General features: G+C 43.4%; 1 protein-coding gene across 1 annotated transcript in view; it reads right to left on the bottom strand.

Annotated features, from left to right (window-relative positions):
* The window catches only part of galnt2 (UDP-N-acetyl-alpha-D-galactosamine:polypeptide N-acetylgalactosaminyltransferase 2), a 52,949-nt gene that overhangs the window by 14,862 nt on the left and 20,949 nt on the right, over window positions 1–17,138 (bottom strand). Inside the window, exons 2-7 of the mRNA XM_084574908.1 lie at window positions 8,441–8,528; window positions 3,250–3,403; window positions 1,484–1,582; window positions 1,317–1,384; window positions 1,161–1,226; window positions 926–1,047 (exon numbers count right to left, since the gene is read on the bottom strand). Coding sequence (XP_084431034.1) covers window positions 926–1,047; window positions 1,161–1,226; window positions 1,317–1,384; window positions 1,484–1,582; window positions 3,250–3,403; window positions 8,441–8,528 — 597 coding nt within the window. The remainder of the gene's footprint in view (window positions 1–925; window positions 1,048–1,160; window positions 1,227–1,316; window positions 1,385–1,483; window positions 1,583–3,249; window positions 3,404–8,440; window positions 8,529–17,138) is intronic.

Raw genomic sequence — 17,138 nt, 5'->3', positions numbered from 1 at the left:
TAAATATCACCACTTTTCAACCATAAAGAAGATTCACTTACGTACAAACAGTTTTAGAAACAATAAATGAATGTCAACAAGTGACACTGACTGACTAACCGATCTAGGGGTGCTGCTTTTCAGCTGAATGAAAGAAAAAAAACTAATTTCTCAACAGATGTGAATCGTACATTCGGATGTAGCCCAGTTTTCCATTGCCATTGTTTCCATTATTTTATTGGCTTTGTTTTTTAATTGCAGTATTTTATAGCTTTATTGGTGCTTTGAACAAACTATGTGACCACCCATTTAAAAGGGCAGCTACAGAGTTAATGGTCTTTCATGTATAAAGTGCAAAACCTCAGCTGATGGAACTGAGTCGGTTACAGCGGTTTTAATACAAGAAATGAAGAACAATCTAGTGATGTTTTCATATTAAAATACGTCATGTCACATATGACCTGAATTTTCCTTTCACTGTCACTTTTAAAAGAAGTCTGGGCTTTTAATTTTATTTCGAGGAGGAAAGTTCTCCAAACATAGTGACTTCACTTAGTGTGGGTGTGTCTCAACTGACAAACAATAACCACGTTACATTGTTGTTCTTGCCTTGTTGGTTCAGTGGGTGTGTGAATAAATATGGTAATGTATCATTAGTGAAGTACATAAGTCTGTCTGTGTGTTTGTGTGTGCCCTTGCACAGCTATCTTTCTGGGGACCCGTTCAAATCACTGTCAGAGTGAGGACATTTGCGCAAAGTCGGGACATTTCAGCTGGTCTTCACTTCTTTACAAGTCTGTTGGTAGGTTAAGACTTAGTTTTAGGGTAAAGGTTGTTATGGTTAGGATTAGGGTTACTTAGTTGGTTAGGGGCCAGGAAATGCATTATGTCAATGAATGTCCTCACAAAGACAGCCATACAAACATGTCTGCATGTGTGTGTGTACCTCAGCCACTCTCTCCAGCAGCGGCTCTAGCCAGTGGTCATTACATTCACAGTGGGAGTCCAGGAAAGTGAGGACTGGCGCTGTGGCAGCGTCTGCGCCACGAACCCTTGAACGCATAAGTCCTGAAGCAAATTACAAAAATACAGTTAATCAAATGTCCTGCAGGAAAACTGAACAGTTTCATCTCACAGGATGGAATAAATTAAATAAAAGTTAATAATATGATAAACCTTACCCTCTCTGCGGTCGTTCCTCAACACGCGCACTTTCTCAATCTTGCCCAGCAGCGCTCCATCCTCAGCTGCAACGCACACACACAAAGCAGTGCATTTAGATTTACACACCAATGTTCCCGTGTCCGCCGAATTGTGTGCCTGAGTGCATTACTCACGATTGTCGCTGTAGTCGTCAACCAGAATGATCTCTTTGACCAGATGAGGAGGACTTTTCTTCAAGACACTGAATGAAAATAAATAAGGTATAAGTACATACACAAGAATCTTCGCCAACAATTTAAAGTAGATTGTTTTAAGGATAGCACACACACCATCAACCTACCTGACCACAGTCCTTAGCAGAGCAGAGCGAGCTTCATTGTGGAACGTGATGACGACGCTGGAGGCCGGCAGATCCGACTTCCATTGTTTATGTCTGCAACTACACATGCAAAAACAGAATCCGTACCAATCAGAAATAGCAAGAGAGAAAAATACAACATGACAAAGTGCTTACACACGTGCACAAGCCCCCCCCCCCCACACTCATAAGCATGTCGCCGAATGTGCGATCCAAGCTGCGAGCTGGAGCTGTTCCCTAAACAGATTTTGAATCCAAGAACATAATAAACAGGATTCAGCACGCACTGACACTGAGGTGCGCACACACAGAGATATGAAGGGGTTGCAGGGACACACACAGACACACATGCACCAGCACAGTAATGCTCTGCTGAAGCTGGGATTGACAGTGGGCTTTGCAGACAGCAGGGGGAAAAATCCCATGAGATTGCATGAGTGAGCACATGTCCAAAACAGACAAATCCTGCCATGAATAAGAAGTGGGGGACATGGTTTTAGGGCACTGCATACGATGAGTGTGAGTGACAAGACATGAAGAAGGTAAGGAGTCAAGGGGGGCTTGAAGAACTGCTGGGAAACCTCCCGCCCCATATGACCCTAATACAGAGACCCATATGCTTTGGATAAACTGATTCAACCTCAGTCAAACAAAGCTGCACTGATCTTGAATTGATGTCCTCCTGTACATCTACACTGTGTAATGACAAAAAAGTTATTTTTATAGCTTGAGACCAGTCTGTAAGTTTCTTGATCTTAAGTTAAAAGCAGCGTGCGCCTGGCCTGGTAAAAAAAAAAATCTTTTTGAGGAAAAAGACCTTCACAGTCAGTGCTGCTGCATGCTGTGCAAATGACACATCACTACCTGATCAATGGGAGACATATCCCTGCTCTGTTAGTAGGCTAATGGCTTCAACTGTCTAAGTCGGGTCAATATATCGGCGAGGCCAGATGACTGCCTTCATAAAGATAGCGTTCGAATCACTCTGTGTCTAAACAGGAATAGGACTGCTGACTGGATTCAATGACAGTAATGACTGTGGTTTTACAGATTTATGTTGTTACTGTAAGCTGCTGTTAATGTTCCTGCAGAAACTCTAACAGCAGAGCCTTAATCTTATTAAAATGTTTTGGTGCAGGCCTTGGTGTTGACACGTTTCCCTAGAAGGTCGTAAAGGTAGGTAAAGAAATCTGTGCAGGGTGACAAGAAAAACGGGTGAGACCAGGAGCTGTGACACCTGACTTAACTCCATTACAGAAACACTGCCAGCTTCAGAGAGCTTTAATTATATACAATTTAACTGAAAGTTTAAGTTAAGTCTTTCAGTCAAAGGCTAAAATAGACCAAAAGAACGTTTTGACCGACATCAAGTTCAAAATATTCTTGCAATTAAGCAGCCCAACAGATTCATTTAATCCTTGATTTATTTTTGTCTCCTCATCCATTTATCAAGCGGAAACAATCAGCAGCCATTACCAGGGGTTTATTTCATGACCATGGCAGACAGTGTACAGTTTGTCTGCTCCGCTGCTGCTTCCTGGTTTCATCTGATAGACCACAATAGAGGGAGTTCCCAAGAGATCTTATCCAGTCTGGTATCAATTAGTCAAATAGACAGAAGGCACAGGACAGCATGTTCACACACATTCCCGGCAATTACACACGCGGCTATACAAGTTAACAGGGACGCCTTTGTGTCGTCCATATCAGCTGTTGTGTGTGCTGAGCTCAGCGATAAAGGTACGTACTGATCGTGTCTTGTATCAGGCACAGCTCTGTCCATACGGAGTTTGTCGCTCTCCACTTGGTTGAACTTGTTCCTGGCGTAAGGGTCCTGCCCTGGTCGGACCACTGTCGCTCCGACGTACAGATCTTGGTCAAAGTCCTGCCAGCGCACCTTACCTGGGCACGAAAACACAAACATATTAAGCACATGGGCCAGTAAACTTCAGTGGAAGATAAAAGGTGACACTATTTGTGGCATGCCACCTGAGGAGCAACAAAAACAGGTTGTCAACCCCTGAGCTGACAGGTTAGAAGATGAAAAGAAAACAGGATTAAAAACTAATTTCTATTTTTTTTAAACATTCAAACAAACTTTAAATCACTAAAGAACAAACTGTTAATCCATGTTCTGGTAAAATAACGTTAAATAAACACAGCGTTTTCAAAAGTAAAATCCACCACGGAGGACGACATTAAAACCTTCACAAAGGTTGAAAACGTATCTCAGGAATGAATGGGATTATACATCAGTGGGAATATGAAATGAAAGCAGCAGCCGGGCTGATGCACGGATCCTTCACAACTGTCAGGAAGGAAACCTCGCCGCTTCAAGCTGCTGCTTGACAAGGCAGCGACACGGCACTGAGGAAAGCTGACATGAAATTTATGCTGCCTGTAAGTGAAAATATGCAGAGCAGAATTCAGGAGACTACTTTAGCAAAGCTGGAAAGCACAAAAGGACATTTATTATTCAGTGCTGTGAGTCAGAAAAAGATGACAGAAATTCTCCTATTTACTAATTTGCTAAGTTTGGGGAAGGAGATGTATACAGTCAGTATAAATAAACAGGATCATTATGTTTTCGAGGGCACACAAACGCACGGCAAGCACGTTGTGTCTGTTTCACCAGATTACCACGATCACCGGGCGTTAAACAGAGAAAGTTGTCATGTTTAATTTCACAGTTTATCACTGACTATTGAGACACAGACACACACGAATTCTAATACAGCTAATTAGCTGAGTGCAGCTGCTATGCTAATGACTTGTGCTAAGCATATGGCAGCGTGAGATTACAGTATCTCTCAGCATAGATGAGTGTGTGCATGACAGGCACAGACAGACAGTCAGACAGAGAAACAGAGCCCGTCGAGGAGTAGAGAGACTGTGTGTGTGTGTGTGTGTCTACCCTGACAGCATGTGAATGTGTCTGGCATGTTAATTAGCTGCAGCTTGAATGATCTCCTTTCGTCTATGCAACAGTGCCTCAGAGACGTTGCTGCATGTGTCAGAGCGTGTGATGTCCTTGCTGATATCTACGTTTATTGGCATCAAGTAATTATTGGAGTGAAATGTTTAGATTCGCTTTGTGAGCTCTTGGGTGAGTCTTTGAAAGTCTTTATTTAGAGTCTCCCTCTCAACGCTCCTGTTTTCTTTTCTTTGCACGCTGAACACCAAAGCAGATTAAGTCTCTACTTTCTCGCGGAGATTACTCATTTATCTGACAGCTTTCCAATACTCAGAGGCGCCTTTAGCAGGTGCATCCATCTCGTCTCAGCTGGTGGTTTGCTGCCTCAGTCCCTCTCACTCTGTACTGGTGAAAGGCGTGGTCCGCCGGCTGCCACTGCAGCGGTTTGAATCGTTTTCAGACTGCCGTCACTGAGCCGCTTCAACACACTGCAGCTGACCTGTTGTTGCTGCAACATTTGCTGGGAATCCCTTAACGATGTCGTGTCTGTAAGTGAAGCGGCAAGACACAGTCGTGCTCAGTATCCCTCCGTCTGCACCGAGTCGTGAACCCACTCCCTACCAGCTCGGAGGACGCTGAATGTGCACAAAGATCATATGTGATTCACTCCCTGACAGTTACCGGGCGCATTTCAATTAGAGACGCACCCCCCTCACCGCTCCCGATTTCGACGCCTAAACTCAGAGTAGGAGGCGCTGATCTGTGCCATCTCTCTCTTTTTTACAGAATTTTAAATTCACAGCAACAGCGATGTGTGGAAGTAAGACAAGACCTTGCTCCAAGGAGGCAGCAGTGTTATAAATTAGAAGAGCTGAACGAATATAAATGATAGCAGAAACAAGAAACTGGCCGCATCTCGCATATAACTCATCTAATTAAAAAAAAGATACGATGACTGCATGACTTATTTCAATAAAAAACACGTCACTTCGTTTCAGAAAATTAATTGACAACCCATTTAATAGTGATTCATGTTTCAAACTAAATCACCAGACATTCTCTAGTTTCAGTCTCCAGATGGTTAGGCCTCGTCCACACGTACGAAAACGATCTTTTCCCTCTCCGTTTTCGATCATCGTTTCAAGAAATATCCGCGTCCACACGGATCCGTTTCAGCACGACCGAAAACGCTACTTCATATTCCAGGCCTATAGGTGGCGCTGTTTCAGTTTCAGAAATTCACCAAAAACGGAGAGGAAGAGGCGGAGCATGCGCACAAATCTTGAGCGCTGTTTACAAATCGCCTTTTTTGCTCAGCGTGGTGGCACAGGAGCATGATATTTTGCCCTAGTAACCCTAATAGGCTCAATATCTTCTCCAGCAGGAAAACTAGCATGTAGTCCGCCATTGTTGTTGATGTTGTTACGAGACGTCTTGCGGGATGTGGAAGGCTGCTCGGGAGTGTGGCGATGACGTCATCGTTTTCCCCGTTTTCGCCGTCCACATGAAAACGCAAGAGCTGCGTTTGAGAATTTCTCCACCCCGGGACCCGTTTTCAGAAAAGTGCGTTTTAGGGCTATGCGTTTACAGGATACGTGTGGACGAAAGGCCAAAACGATGAAAAACTTCTGCGTTTCGGCGTTTTTGCGTTTCCGTGTGGACGGGCCCTTAGTGTGTGCTGCTTTCTAAAACTGAAGATCTTTGGGTTTTCGCAAACTGATGACAACTTGGGCTTAAGGACATAGAGATAAGTATTTAGTTCAATGTTATTTGTTGTTGTTTTATGTAGTATACGCCCAAGTAGTCACCTCAGGTCTAAATGACTGGTGAGTTTAGGTTTTTATTTGGACCACTTGTGGATGTTGATCACCTGAAACTCACATGACCAGGCTCTGTTAAGATACTGTTCAGATTAACTTGGGTTGTGACCTGTTCTTCCACAAGTAGTGGTAGTCTAACAGCCCGTTAATGGCCAGAAACTCTCCAGATGTTAAGAAGTATCATAACATCTCTTTCCACCTCCCATATTCAGTCTTGCACAGATGGCTTCCTTTACCCCTCCTTAAAGCCATCTGTCTTCTCTGGCTAAAATGCGGACGTTGTTGTCCTTAAAAGAATGTCCCTTGTCCTTCAGGTGTGGGCTGACCGCCGCTGAGTCTTGAACTGAAGGGTTGGCTCTGAATGAATGCCTTGTTCTTTTCTCGTTTTATCTTTGGGGTGTTCACATTTCTGACTCAGTGTGTTTGAAGTACATGAACCGAGTTTGTTTAAGACACCCAAGCCACATAGGCTATATGTTTTCATCCACTGTTTACTTTCCATCTCACCACCCGATTAATCCACTGACAATAAGAACAACATCTCCTCACGAGCTTTCAAGCACATCTGATGGTCTTCATCAGCCCCTCAACACAGTGGGTCGTCATCACAAGACCTACGTCGTTGTGTAAAGACAGACAAGAGTCACCAATTCACTGACGAAACCCCGCAAGAAGTTAGTGAAATACATGTGTCTGTTTGCAGCAGCTAGTATTCTCGATTAGCTTTCCCACAACAACTTACAATGTCCACCGTAAGATTTACTGGGAACATTTCTGTGCTTTAAATGTCTTACAATGAAGATTCGATAAATTGATTTCTAATTAAACGCCACCACTCCAAACCGTCTGTGGTTTTACCCAGCTAACAGTATGAGAAATAGGCTCCACACATTTCTGAAGAGCCAGGGCATTTTTTTCATTTCCACAATCTTTCTAGACTTTATCGTTTTATCTGTTACTCTCCCACTCTTCTTCTTCTTCTTCTTTTTCCTCCCTCCACATCCTATTTCCTTTAATTTCCTCACCACACTCCCTCTCCCTCTTCCTCATCTTTTTTAGTTTGTGCTGTGGCTGATGTTGTGATACGCTGTCGTTGTTGAGTGTAAAGTCACCCTGGAGTCGAAATGCCCTCACTTCAACATTCAAATTGGATTCCATTTCCACTGCAGGATCAGATAAGAGAGTGTGTGTGCAGCGTTCGCAGGTCACGGAGCTTGTGATGGAGCCACGGCTGCTGCTGCTGCTGCTGTTTTGAGTCAGGCTGACGATGAGAGCTGAATGAAAAATCGCTGCTCTGACACTCTTCTCTGCTCTCCTCTACACCGCTGGACACTGAAACAATATTTCTGAGGCTGGGTGGAGACACATAGTTGGGTTTGTGGGAAGATCAAAATGGATGCCTGAATTATTTTGGATAAATTATCGTCCTCAACCATTTTAACTTAGTATCCCACAGCTGGCTGAAGGGCATTGTCTTTTCCCCGTGTGGTTATTTGAGCATAGCAAGGTTAAGGATGTGCATGTTCATCTGGTAATAAAATCCAAACTGTGTCACCACATTGTGAAAAGGAAATGGTTTCAGCTGAGGGAACATGATGCGGAATACTTTTTGGATACATGAATGTGGCGCACAGTGTCTGCCGTGCACATGATCTGCAGCTGGGACGTATTTGTCTTGCCCTTCCCTTTGGTTAAGTCACAACTGCAAACAATGAGAAAATTAACTCTTGCCAGATCCTGAGGGAAGTCCTGCTCAAATATCCTGGTTATGAATATGAAAAGATAAACAATATATCTGATGCATGGGCTTCACGCCTTGGATACACATACTTTATCTCTCTGCCTCTATTCACAGCATTAAAGGAGAACTCCACCACTTTCACACTTTTAATATTTCGTCGTTTAATTGTTCATCCTTTTAAGTTATTTCATGTCAGTACCTTTTAAAAACTATTTAAAGAGCTTGCACTTCCAACGAATCAACTCAACAGTGCTCAAACGACGTGTATGACTAAATTGCCTTTACTCCTCTGTCTGTCATCCCATAAAACCTGCCCGAACTATTTGTGGGCAGGTTTTATAACTATCTGTGCCCCATGAGTCAACTAAGTTATAGCATCACGGCGCTGGGTGAGCGGAATACTTTTTTGAAGTGACATCAGAGCAGAGAGGTGTTGGTGTTTTACTGGTGATGAAGCGTCCTACCTGGTGGCAGAGTTTCCAGGCTGTGAGCCTTGTCGTCTGAGTTGCGAGCTTTGTTTCTACCGGACGAGTCGCTGGAGCCCCAATCATCCTGGAACAAGGAAGACAAGCACGTGAGCAACGCGAGCCTGGACACGTTCAGTTGAAGCTGAAACTCGGCACACAGGAGCAAAGGCAAATGCATGGACAAAGTCGGAAACAAAAACGTGTCATTATTTCTAAAAGATACTTAAAGATACTTGGAAGGTGCAAAAAAACAGAGAAAGAGCTCAGCTTCAATAAGGCAGGGTAAGAACAGTCTGACCTGTACCTACGCTTTACTTTTTTTAATAATATTTTAACCAAATATAGGTAAATAGTGCTCAATGATATCTGAGCACTCTATTTGGCAAAATCCAATTAGATCCAATTCACAGTTACAGTGTTTTACAAAAGTCGATTTTGGCCAGAATGAGTCTACTTCTTGTAGGTCCATTTAAATAATGAACATAATCATGGTATCCCCAAGATGTTGAACAAATAAAGCTGCGTTTCCACTAACCACTTGACCAGTTCACTCATCCGCTCCTCAAAGCCCTGATAATCAGACTGAAAAGCTATTTCATTTCATTTCACATGAGTGAGTCAGAGGTGTGGAAACAGGTTAAGTCATCCATTATTTCATACACTCACACATCTGGAACTTTCATTTTCTCCTGTCGGTTCATTCATTTTCCATTCATTCGTTCCATCTGCAGCGAGTCTATTTTCTGCAGTTGACTGAGAGACACAGTCATATTCATTCCCTCAGCATTTCCACAAATGGACAGATGACCGAGCCATATATGTTACCGTTAAAACCGACCCGATCGATACACTGGGAGGCACAGACAATCAGCACCATTCATCCCCCGTCCAGCCCGCTGCCCTTGACTTTAGAAAACGTATTGTTCAACTCTCCTGTTTGCTCTGTAGTTCACTTCCAACTTCAGCTTCACCGAAATGCTTTATTGATCTGTTTTCGGTTCTGCTTTAGGACAAGCAACGGCAACGTGACGTCACGAAGCACAGCGGACAGCATTTAACTCCTTAGCGTCTCCATCTGAGAGACGGGTAGAAATAATTAGTCCTTCACTGTTTTTAAAGGTTTCTATGGATATGAATTTCTAGTAGTGAAATGACTGCTGTTGTTTTCACCAACTGTTACCCGTCATTTGACTCGGTGCCAGATTTTCAGATCATCTGTTTGGAGCAGAGCCTCCAGTCTGTTTTAAAGATACATCTGTTTTTCACCGACTAAGCTTACACTGTCAACATTAACTATAACAGCTAAAAAATCTCCCATTAGATCAATTTCTCTCAGGACAGATGAGCGTGTGTACAGTCAGGTGATGCCGTTAAATGTTGGATGAGAACTAATGCTTGCAGGAGTCTTCATGCAGATTTACAGATTGACAGCTTCAGAGGAAAAGCAGAGTACATTTTTAGGAATTTTGTTGCATCCTGCTGGGGATGGCTGCTGCTATCAACGAGTGTCATTGCTATGGGGTGGGGGTGCCTGGTCTCGTCTAGCTGGGTGCTACATGTCTAAGTAACATCCACATGAATGCCAGGTCCAAAAGTTTCCCAGCAGAACATTGTACATTAATTGAACATTAATACAATTTTAAATACTGTGAGCAGAAGCAGCTATGTTGTTTGTTTTTGTCTGTCAGATCAAAGTTGACTATATCTACCATGTCCCCCGTCTTTCCGTGCCCCTGACACCTCTCCTTTTCTGCCTCTTTATACGCCTCATTGCCTCCCAGCCCACATCTCGGTCCCGCTACAGAGGCAGCTACGCGTTGAAACGCTGTTGTGGAATCTCTAGAGTAAAGACCTCTCCAAAGCATCTGTGCAGCACCACGTGCAACAACAAATGTGCAAAGTAGACCAGGGTGAGTGCACGGAAAAGACATTGAATATCCAGAGGGTCTGCACACATGCAACTTTCCACAGCTTAGATTTGTAAAAATCCATAGTTTAATTTTAATTACTCGTCCCAGTCATTACGTTTATGTAACACACAGAGAGTGATCAGCAGGCTACAGGCCTTTCTGGGAATTTTTATTGTGCAGCTTCACAGCAGTAAAGCAGTGGGCCCATGTAGAGCAGACACTGACTGTAGACTTCTCTCACATTTTGAATTGTCACGGTTCGGAAATGCACAGGTGCTACTTTTAACATTAGCGGCTCTGTTCAAGCCCCCAAGTAAGCTGTGACAGTAGGAATACCAGGGCCACGGATCAGACGCAGCTAAAAGGAAATGAGCCATTACTAAATGCATTATTTACGTTTCCTTCTGTAACCTATAGCCTGCACATTGTTATCAGTGTCATTAGTTGCCTGTGTTTGATAAGTCAACAATTAAAACGGTCTGTCTGCAGTAAAGTAGCAGTTGCATATGAAAAATGAAATGCTGAAGTCAAGTATTAGAGTCAAAGCTAACAGTAAACCTACACTGTGATACAGTATACGGACTTTCTGTCAAAATAAAAGCCTGACAAACCTAAACTTACTGTCTGAGTTTTGTATAACAAACGGTTTGAGCAGAAATTATCATTTTGATCAGTTTTTAAATCATTTTATAGCCAGATAGCAGATATCAATGAACAGCTAAAAGCAAACTCAGATATATCACTCATAGCGTGGTGAATGCTGAGTGACTATCAAAATAAAAATCTACTCTTTTATATGCATGTCTGCACTCAAAACTGCAAGGGCTCAGAAAGCAGAAGGCTCACCTTTTATTTGTTTAAACAGCAGAAATCTAAAGATGAGACATTAGGAGACAGGGCAGGGCATCGACTTAAAAAACAACTGGAGAAGTAGGAAAGAGGGAGTCAAGAGAAAAGTAAAAAGACAGAAAGTCCAAGACTCCGTTTGTGCTTCCCGTCCAAACTCGCCCGTGATTTATGGATGCTGCAGTCCATCACAGTTCGCACCAAGACAGAACACATTAGGAGATGATGGGAACAATGCGCTGCTTTAAGGAGCGGGGCGCGTGATTTATCAACAAATGGCTGCTGTAAATGTGACTTATCGCTGATTGAAACATGATTTAATAGGGTAAGTGGGGAGCAGATGTTGTGGAGCTATTTTTGTAACTCGTATCACATGAATGGCCTTGAAAACATCTCGGAAGAAAATGGCCTCAGCCCGTATCTGCCTCTCCTCTGAGCACAAACATGACTGACTGAAACAAGGCACGTACGCTATATGGAGACATAAACGACACGTGCCTCTGGCTTCAGCTGAGATAAAAGAAACAGAGAGAAGCTGCGCGTCAAGAACACAGAGTCGAATTTGGCAAGAAAAAGCTAACATGTAGTGTACAGGTATGAGAAAGGTATGGCTTTTATCATCTAACTCGTTAATCAGTCCATCCCACTCCTTCTTTTCATCTCTCCCACCATCTTTCTGTCTTTTCTTTCACATCTTTTTTTGTCTCTCACGTCATCTTTCTGCCTTCTTTCGTGTCACTTGGGCAGCCGTTTGCTTAGTCTGCCATCTGACAGATGGTCATGACACACAGAGGCGAAAAGACACACTTCAAACACACTTGCTGAATTTCAAACAACAAAGACACACACTCGGCTCACTCAAAGGAACACATCTGAGTCACGGCGAGACGCCCGGGTTGTGTCCAGCTCTCTGGTCACTTCAGACAAGAAATGACTCTACTGTCATTATTTATAAATGCACGTCGGGGGTTGTCTCCGAAGTGTAGCTCCTTTTGGTTTTGTTTGGTTATCTTCCTCTCTTGTTTAATCTGCATTTTTAAGGATTGTTCTTCCACGGTGGTTGGTTTGTTTTCCTCATTTCCGCCACCTAAAAGCCCTCGTGGGTGCATGTGTCCCCGCAGTGTGTGTTTATCTCCCTGCTTTGTTGCTGCGTCTCACCGCACACGGAGCAGGAAAGAATTCATGTTGGTTACGAAGAGGACAGTGTGGGGGAATTTCGTGTCACGCGTTAACAAGGGGTGACAAAGACGGCCAGTGAGAAAATGACACCTGGCAGAGATATGAGCAACGTTTCCACAGTGTGACGAGTACATGCTGTGACTCCAAGCACCAGACGTCCACTAACAATGTGAGCACACAACGGGGCTGTCGCAAAAGACATCGTCTGTTTTTATTTTCTGTTCTGTGTGAAATAAAAAAAACTGGAAGTGCTGCTTATGGATAAAGAACAAAAAATCAAAAATGTTGTCAATAAACTCAATGGAATCGATTCAGGACGACGGACAAGGCAGAGACACACCCGACCGTCCTCAGAGAACTAGAGGCATCGGGGCAGACTGTGGCGTTGCCTCGTGTCTGGGCCAAAAAGCTGCACTTGGACATGCCTCAAAGACTCCAGCCAAAAACCAGCTAGCATTTATGTTTTGCGCCTGCGTGACAGAAGTAACTCTCCATAGCAGCAGTACTCGTCACCTAAAACTTTGAAGAACTGGCCTAAACCACGCTGCTCAGTTGGTCTACATTAATTTAATTTTAGATGTCACGCGATGGTAATACTTGCACGAACCATCTACCAACATGCTCAATCGGCCAAAACGACAGGGGTCCAGCTGTAGGTTTATTTTTTTTACCTGAAGGACCAGGGTGCAGGATATTGCAGATTACAAACAAATAATTACTCCTCCCCCACCGCTTCCTTCCCAGGCTTGTAGAGGAACTTATGGCTGCTAATGACATGAAAGGCCGTCTCTAGTTGGTTTGCTTGTCCCGGGTCACTATAGAAACATGGCCGACTCTATGGAATAAAACCTGCTCCCAGTGTAGATATAAAGGGTTCATTCTAAGCTAAGGAAAAACAGATTCTTATTTGCATGCGATTACACACCAGTGAATACATAATTATGAAATGCATATTCCATGTCTCCAAACAGATGTAAATCCCACACGCTGGAACTTTAAAGAAGACGCTCCCAATAAATCTTCGCAAGCGTTTCCTTCTTTTACCGACAGAAACATCAACTCTGGGGAGTGACAGATCTCTCGCACCTTTCTGATAATGGGATGGACTTAAAGACTCACCGTGTGTGTGCTAACAAGTGTCAGCTCACATTTGTGTCTGCGGGGGTTTGGGAGCTCGCCTGCATTAGTGTGTCAGTCGGGTTGCACGCATGCTTTGTGCGCTCATCTGAATGTCTGCGAGTGTGTGTGTGTGTGCGTTATCTAGTCTTGGTCAAGCCTCTAACAGTCAGTTTAATCCACAGTAATCTGAACACATCCACTGATAGATTAACTAGGATAGAAGCCTTCACCACCAACACAAACACACACACACACACAGGTAGTCCCGGGCATGTTATAAATGTGTTTATAAATGTGTGTTTATGTCAAAACACACATTTATAAAACACATTATTCAATCTCAACACAGCATGAAGAGAGCATCTTCAGTCGATCAGTGGTAACTAAATGCTATGACGCAAGTTCTACTGCAACACAGTCATACTGAAGCCAGAACTGGTTTTTGATTTCACAGAGTAAATCCAGATTAAACCACGTCTTTGACACAACAAGCTGTGAGGGTGATATGATTTGCTCCGTCGGCCTAATTCATCACAAGAAGCACCAGTACGGCGCGCGACAACAGCCGCCAGCAGGAGGAGGAAGCAATGAGACAAACTGATGGACGGCGGCGCACGGTGATGAGACAATTTGATGCTAAGGGTTGTCACTACACAAATGCCTTTTTATCGCTCTGTTTTTCATCCCCAATTATTCCGGCTGCCGCTGCCAGGCAGGAGAATGAGACTTTCTCCATAAAAGCCAGAACCTGATAAAATGGATGCTTTGTGCTGGGATCTAAACAGAGCATCTGCCAGCTTTTCATCCTCAAGACAACAGCGGCGGCATTATTAAGACTGTTAAAGTGAGTTTAGTCTGATTTTTGGTTGGTAGCCAAAATCAAAATGTCATGTCCTTTCCTGTTGTGTTGTGTTTACTCAGTGAGGAATTCCTGGAGCAGATGTTGATGGCTGCTTTCCAAATCATCTGCAAGTGGTGAGCAGTCTGTTTATGGGCATACAGACCAATTAAACTAACATGACGTTTTAAGTGGGTGTGAGCAACGAGCCACTGATGTCAAATTCTACTTGTTTGTGTCATGAATAGTATTATTAGTTAGTTTAAAATTTTTTTTTTCATTCATAAATTTCATGTTTAAAGGTGGTACTATGAGAAAATGTTATAAAGTTCAGTGGTAGACGTTTAAACCAAAATTAAACCAAAAGCTTAATCGACTACTCATGGAATCATCCATCCATTAATCTGCTGACTATAAATAATTGTTTGTTGTAGTTCTACTAATGTTAAATATTACATTTGTTGTCGGGAAAATAATAAAGACATTCAGTATACTATCATAAACACATATTGGTCCTCTAGGTTTTAGAGTCATATTAAATGTGTCAGATGTGTTAATATCACCCAAATGCAGAGGGTAAGATTGTTATCGCTACAAGCCACTTGTCGCAGGCGTTCACCCACAGGCTGGCATACAGCGACGTGTGGTGCTACTGATTACAGAAGATGTCCTTCAACTGGACGAATGAAGTTGGAACCCTTGTGACAACCAGCATCTGTCCTGCTAAAGTGTCCTCAAGCGACGCACTGAATCCCGATTGGCTTCAAGCGTTGTGTGCGATGTCTGATCCTGACCTTTGACCTCCCCGAGGAGTGAAAATAGAAACATCCCCGCAAGGGCTGGAAGCAATATCATAAAAATATCATACAGCTCCAGCTGGCCCGGAGGGAATCAAACCACAGCTTCCTTGAGAATGCATGAGGGTGTTTTTAAAACAAAACACGTCTTTGTGCTTCACCGTGACTTTAAATGAAAGGAAGCCATGTTAAGCGAGTCTGTCCGGTCACATAAACATCAATAATGTCTCCGGAAGGACTTTCCCTAAGTTGGTGCAGTCACCAGCCATCTCCCATCACACCGCACGGAAAACTAATCTTTTAAACAAGTACCTCACATCGCCCTCTGAATCACAACTCACGGCACATCGAGCAAAATCTACTGCTTACTAACTCTGGCTTCTACTACCATCTCTAACACGGTCCATCAGTGCACCGAGGCCTTGACTACAACCTGTTAGATGCTTTAAATGTGAACGTAAACGGGGGGAATTTAGTGCAGGACTGTTATGTTAGAACGCGTTCGTTTTCACAAGTGTACCTGTAATGAAGTGGCAAGTGAGTGTGGAGCTAATGGGAGGAATTTTTCAGCGCCGTCACAGTTGGGAAAAATGTTTTTGTATGTAAATGAAAAAACAATGCGAAAAGTAATAAACTAAAAGATGTATAAGTAATAAATATAACCCAAGGCAAATCTTTGCCCCATTTTTAGCAGGTAAACAAGGGGAGCATTGCCCAAATATGACGTGATATGATATAATATGTGATATACGGCCGATAAATCAGTGCATCGCTAATGTGTACCCATCCCTGCATACACAGAAACCTACAAGAAAGAATCCTCTCCCAAACAGTTCATGCAAAGCAGTAGAAAGCAAACTTCAATCTAAGTAAAAGTCACACAGACAAACACAGGAAGAACGCATCCCACCGACTCAGCCTCCAGTTCACTCCCTCCAACGTATCAGCAGGGAAAGAGAATTGGGGACACGGTGTGTATTTTGCACAAAAAATGTGACATCCTCATCTACATGTGACCGTGTTAATATCCACGACTCAGGCTCCCTGCCGTGATGCTGCGTCCTCCCGGGCGGGTGCTGCAAGTTGTTTATCCAGGAGAAGAAAGAATTTAGAACAAGTCACATTTTTTTCCTCTTCTTTAATCACTCGGTGTCCTCGGGCCCCTCGCACACACACACACACACACACACACACACACAGTATCTCCTGGCAGCAGTTCACCATGAAAGATGAAAGGAGCTTGTTGCTCAAAACAAGTCTTAAAAAACATCCATAACTGGATGTCATTGCACAGGGGGAGTGCAAGGTTAGCCGAGGAGGGAGGGTGCAGATGGAGGGCTTTGGGACTTGCGGCCGCTTTGTTTCGCCATCCAGCAGAGGTTTGCAGCAATGTGAATAGGACATTCAACCTGCTGAAATGAACTGTATTTGTGATTCTGCTGCAGCAAACTTTGAAATACAACTGTCAAACTGCACATGGCTAAACTTGCCACTTGCCCAACCCCCCAATCCAATTATCTCCTAACTTAATTTCATTTTAATGCATCACATCACCCTTCTCCTTGACTCTCTTCTCTACAGCTCTTTGTCATGAAGTGGCAGCTACTCCTCCACCACCTCATCCCATTCCACTCTCCTGTTTCTATCTTTTCTTCCCTCAGCTATCAACTCCACATTCTGAATTTTAACCTATTATTTCCCCAACATGATTGAGCACCCAACATCACCCAAGACACAAACACTAGAGAATGAGAAATAGCAACATTTAATAATCATGTCTGCATCGTGCCATTTTTACCAGGAACTCCTTTTGACACGTCGCTGCTTTAACACAACTGATGCCGCTTAGTGCTGCAGAACAATTTCCACATGTCCAATTAATCTTTCACTTTACTGCCTGGCAGAAAGGCGAGGTCCTCTGTTTTGAGGAGGAGAGACAGGAAACGGCAATAAAACTAGACGTAACAATGAAAACAAGAGAGGAGAGAGGAGCGAAAGGATGCAAC

Source organism: Chelon labrosus (assembly GCF_963514085.1).
Source record: "Chelon labrosus genome assembly, chromosome: 3".
Taxonomy (NCBI): domain Eukaryota; kingdom Metazoa; phylum Chordata; class Actinopteri; order Mugiliformes; family Mugilidae; genus Chelon; species Chelon labrosus.
Note: the sequence above shows the minus strand (reverse complement) of the source record. Positions and strands in the feature narration are given on the sequence as shown.